This window comes from Protobothrops mucrosquamatus, unplaced genomic scaffold (genome assembly GCF_001527695.2).
Source record: "Protobothrops mucrosquamatus isolate PMUCROS unplaced genomic scaffold, P.Mucros_1.0 scaffold15833, whole genome shotgun sequence".
Classification (NCBI taxonomy): domain Eukaryota; kingdom Metazoa; phylum Chordata; class Lepidosauria; order Squamata; family Viperidae; genus Protobothrops; species Protobothrops mucrosquamatus.
This window is the reverse complement of record NW_015401598.1, coordinates 1-4,619: the sequence shown is the minus strand read 5'-3', so window position 1 is coordinate 4,619 and position 4,619 is coordinate 1. Positions and strand designations below refer to the sequence as shown.

Below are 4,619 nucleotides of genomic sequence, written 5' to 3'. Positions count from 1 at the left end.
CATCCCAGAAGAGAAGGCTGAGGACGGTGTGTGGCCCCAGGCGGAGGTAAGCGGGGCCGAAGCCCTTGTACAGGGCCAGGATGCCTTCCTTCTCCGAGACCCGCACGACGCAGTCGAAGAAGCCGCGGTAGTTCTTGCCCTGCAGGGGGAAGAGGACAGGACCAGTTGATGGGGCAACGTTCCCCCCCCCACTCCTTCACCCCAAAACCTGGGCGAGGGCATTTTGCATGAAGGGGGCACCGCGAGAGCCTCACCGTGCCAGTTTCATCCACCGGCTGGTTGTAGAGCCGTGTGCTCACCACATCGAAGGGAGTCATGGCTACAGTCACGGCCACGCTGCTGATCATGCCCCCAGCGAGAGCCACCATCCAGCTGCCTTCCTTGAACCACTGGGAAACGAAAAGCCAGAGAAACCGTCTTGACAAGGGCAGGTCCAGTGTCTGCAGGCCGCCACGGATGCGTGGGGAAGCAGGGTGGCTGGGAAAGGCCAAAGGGGAGACCCCTCCCGGCGAGCTGGATGCTGGGCAAAGGCCCACCCCCTTCAGGACACACACACACACACACAGAGCCTACTCACCTGCTGCCTTGCCACCCACTCCCTGGCAGAGGCAAAGGTGGCCAGCTGCACAGAGGAGCCCACCATGACACGAGGCACTGCTCCGCTCACGCCGCGCCACAGTCCCAGCAGCCCCTGCCGCCTATAGATGGCCTCAAAGGCCCCGGAGATGCTCTGCAAAGCGGCAGGAGAAGACGAGAAGCAGAGCCTGGCACCCCTTCCTTGGGCCAGGCCAGGGAGGGGGCTGAAAAAGGGAGGAACCTTTTTGCAGGAACCTCCCCTCCACCGCAGGGCCAAGCCTGATTCTAGAAAGGACTTTAAAAAAAATGGAATCACGCCGTTCTCTGCCCGTTCAGCATGGGCCACGTGAAGGACCTGGCTAGGGAAAGATTCCCCACTGGGGAAAGTCCATCCTTAACAGACAAAATTGCCTAGGATGCTCAGCTGGGAGGGAGGAGGGGCTGCTCTAAGGCAGAGGCCCCCAGCCTTTTGGGCAACGGGGACCGGTTCTGTGGAGAGAGGTTTTTCCACGGACCGGAGGGTGTGTGGTTTTGTGTGCTGCCTGCATCCTATAGATGGGACTTTGCTTGTTTGTGCGGATCGGTTGCTGGCGTGCCGTGGCCCGGTACTGGTCCACAAGCCAGGGGTTGGGGACCCCTGCTCTAAGGCATGTCAAGGATGGGATAGGCTGTTTGGGGCCCTTTCCGGCAGCTAGGAAAACACTTCCATCCTGGGGTCGGCTGTGGCACCGCCCAGCTCCAGAGACGGGTGGGCTGGGAGCCTTTCAGGCCGGCCGGCTAGCCACGCTGGGCCACCGCAACCGGTGTGCTGAACTTTTCAAAAGGAATCCTCTCCTGTTGGGCCAAGCAAGCCGATGCAGCTGCCGTGGTTCGCCTGGTGAGCAATCGGGCTCCCCCTCCCTCCGGCTTGGCAGTGCCAGCTGTCGCAAGGCCTCCCTTGGCTTCGCCCCGCCGGGAAGAGGCTGAGTGGGAGGGAGGCTCCTCTCATGGGTTGCTCAGGCGTGACCCCTGGCAGGAGCGCCCCCCAGGAGGGGTCCTGCAAAGCCCCAAGGCTTCTGCCAAGACAGCTCTGGGCAGAGTCCTGGACCAAGAAAGGGGCGTCCTCTCCCTCCCCCCTCCCCACACGCCTCCTGAGCAAAGCCTGTGGCGAGAGACGCGACCGCCTCGGACCTTGTGGTTATGCTGGTGTCCCACAGCTATGGCAGCTGCCGTCTGTGCTTGCAGATGCGTCTTGACCTGCCGAGAGGAAAGCAAAAGTGCTGAAGTTGGGATGGGGGGGGTTGAGGGAAAAGCAGCCCTCTCCCGCTGACCTGCACCCGGTCTTTTCGGAGGCCCAGGGGCCTCTCCCCTCCCCAACCTGGACTTGCCCGGCCTGGGACAGTTGGGGAACGCATTTACTTCCCTCTCGGGGATACCAAGCTGAAAACCGTCTTCTGGGCTCTCTTCCCAAAGGGGCTGCCTAATTAACGCCCCCCCCTCTTGCAGGGAGCAACTGGAGCTCCCACTTAGGTCAAGCAAAAGCAGAGCCTGGGCAGAGGGGAAGGGCGGCGCCATGCCCACCTTGCACTGGGCCATTTGGAAATAAAGTTCCTTGGGCAGCTCTCTTGGGCTGCAAATGCCCAGGCGATGGGCTTTCCAAAGGCTCTGCGTCTTCCTGGCGAGAGGCTGAAGGATGCGCCACCCTAGCCAGCCTCCATGCCCCTTCCTCTGCGGGCAGCAAAGGAGAAGACCCTGGTGCCCACAGAAGCACCCTGGGGAGAGGGAACCACCTCAAGGCCTCACCAGCCCCTCGGAGCTCGCAGCAGGCTGTGGTGCTGAAGAAGATCTCTGTGATGACCATGCCCCCTCCCCCCTTGCTGTCCCTCCTTGGTGCAGCCATGGCTGGCACATCACCTGCTCAAAGGGAACCACACAGGAGACCCCGGCCCCACCTACCTCCACGCCCGGCCTGCAAAGAGGGAACAATCATGGCCCAACAAGCCAAAGAACTGCCCAGGAGCCCCCCATCCCCCAAGAGGCTTACCAAGTAGGCCGGGCTCCCGACAAAGGCCCCCAGTGCCCCGGCCACAGCTCCGGCTGCCAAAGTCCCTCCCGGATGCTGGGTCAGGCCGATATCTTCCGCGTGGGAGTAGAAGCCAAATCGCACGCTGTTCATCAGCCCCTGGTACAGCAGCCCGGCCGCCAGTCCCTTCTGCAGACCCCGGAGTCCATCGGCCCGGCTGACGGCGGCCACGGCCTGCAGCACCCCTCGGTAGTGGCGCTGGTAGGAGCCCTGGGGACGGAGCTCCCCTTGCAGCTGCAGGCGGGTCTTCACCACCTCCAGCGGGTTGGTGAACACGCAGGCCAGGCAGCAGGCGGCGGCGCCCAGGACGAAATCCACCGGCGGGGAGACAGAGGGCACCGCCAGGCGGCGGGGGGAGGCCTCCATGGGGTGGCTGCCACCGGCTCAGGCGGAGAGACGGGACGCGAGGCCTCCCCACCCAAGTAGGAGCCTTGCCCAGGCAGCCCTGACAGGGGGCGAGCAGGCCCCTTTCTTCCCGCGGGGCAGCTGGCATCAAGGCCCCCAACGGCCAGCCCGAGCTGCACTGAGCCCTCGCCAGCATTGGCAGCCCTGGCTCTCTGCTCCAGCCCCAGCTGCACCTCCCTCTGGGTGCAACCACAGCAGAGGCGGCCTTTATTTGCTGCCCCGCCAGGCAGTGGGCTGGGGAGGGGAGGGACGCAGGTGGCTGCATGTAGGAGAAAGGTCACCCAGGGCTGGGCCCACCCACTGCAGCAAGGACCAGCCCTTCCACCAAGCCTCCTCCCTCCAGGTTCGGCTCCCAAACCTGCCGGCTCCACCCCCTCCTGGCTCAGGGAAGAGGCTGTGTGTCTGGAAGCAGCCCTGATGAGTGACGGGAGGGCTCTCCTGCCCAAAGCGGAGCCATTCGGCTGCGCAGGGCTCAAGCGCGCATTTCTCCAGCAGGAGAGTCTGCTGCCAAGAGCTGATCCCATCCGGGGGAGTGGGGTGGGATGTAACAAGCTAATCCTGGGCGGGGGGGGGGGTGAAGTTGCCGAGGGCACAAGGGGCACCCCAAGCTTCTGGCCTGGACAAGCACAGCCTCCGCGGCTGGCACACAGACCTCAGCATCTGTGCGTCCAACCCTTGCCGAGCGGCAGCTCCAGGCTTCAAGAGCCCAGCCAGAGTTCCGGGTCGGTGGCTCCAGCAGGGAGGACGTCGCAGGAGAAGGGCAGGGCTATGGAAGACGTCCCGTGGGGGCATCGTGAAAGGGGGGAGGGGGCATAACAGGGTTCAGCCCCTGACCGTCCCCAAGCTGGAGAAACAGCCCCTTTTGCAAGCCCGTGAGTGCCACAGAGACTCCCCCCACCCCCTTGTGTTTGTGGGCCACTGGGCCTCAGCCCACGAAGACAAACTTAAGAGGGACCTTGTGGACCACAGCTGGGACCGCGCGAGAGGCTTGGCCGGTGACGTTGGACATGGGCTGTGGGCCAGGCTCTCGGGCATCTCTGCAGGGCACGGGGTGGGGGGGGAAGCGGATCGGAGGAACTGCGAGAGGAAGGGGCCGAAAAACGTTGAGTCTTCGGAAGCCGCTTCCAGTGACCCTCGGGAGGAGCTCCTACCTATCTGTGGCAAGCGAGGCCCGGGCCACCAAGCAGGCCGAGCCGGCGGGAGATCTCCCTCCGGCCCCAGAGGGAGTCATGGGGGAGCAAAGGGGAGGCAGCCGAGCAGGCAGGCCGCAGCGCAGTGTATCGCCAAGTTGCCTTTATTGGAAGGGTTGGCCACGTGTATCCAGGCACACTGTGCCACAGAGGCCTCCCCTGGAAAAAGGCCACGTACAGTACATTAGCAGGCCTCTCGTCTGTTAAAATTGAGAATCTAAAAATAAGAAAAGCTTTTTTTCCTTTTTTAAATAAAAAAACAACCAAAAAAACCAAGCCCTAGGCAACTACAACCACTCCTAGCCCGGCTGTTTGAAAGGAGATAAACTGCAACTGGAACCCAGACCCAAAGGCCGGGGTCTGTCGGTGCACAGAAAGCCCCCCCC

General features: G+C 63.2%; 1 protein-coding gene across 1 annotated transcript; it reads right to left on the bottom strand.

Moving 5' to 3' along the window:
* Positions 1–4: 4 nt before the first annotated feature.
* Positions 5–3,004, bottom strand: LOC107301710 (solute carrier family 25 member 34-like; the record flags this gene model as incomplete). The annotated part of the gene is made up of 5 exons (XM_015830897.1): positions 2,600–3,004; positions 1,747–1,812; positions 578–730; positions 255–389; positions 5–139 (listed from the first exon to the last, which is right to left on the bottom strand). Coding segments are annotated over exons 1-5 (894 nt in total), but the record flags the coding sequence as incomplete, so codon positions are not given.
* Between the last annotated feature and the right edge of the window lie 1,615 nt (positions 3,005–4,619).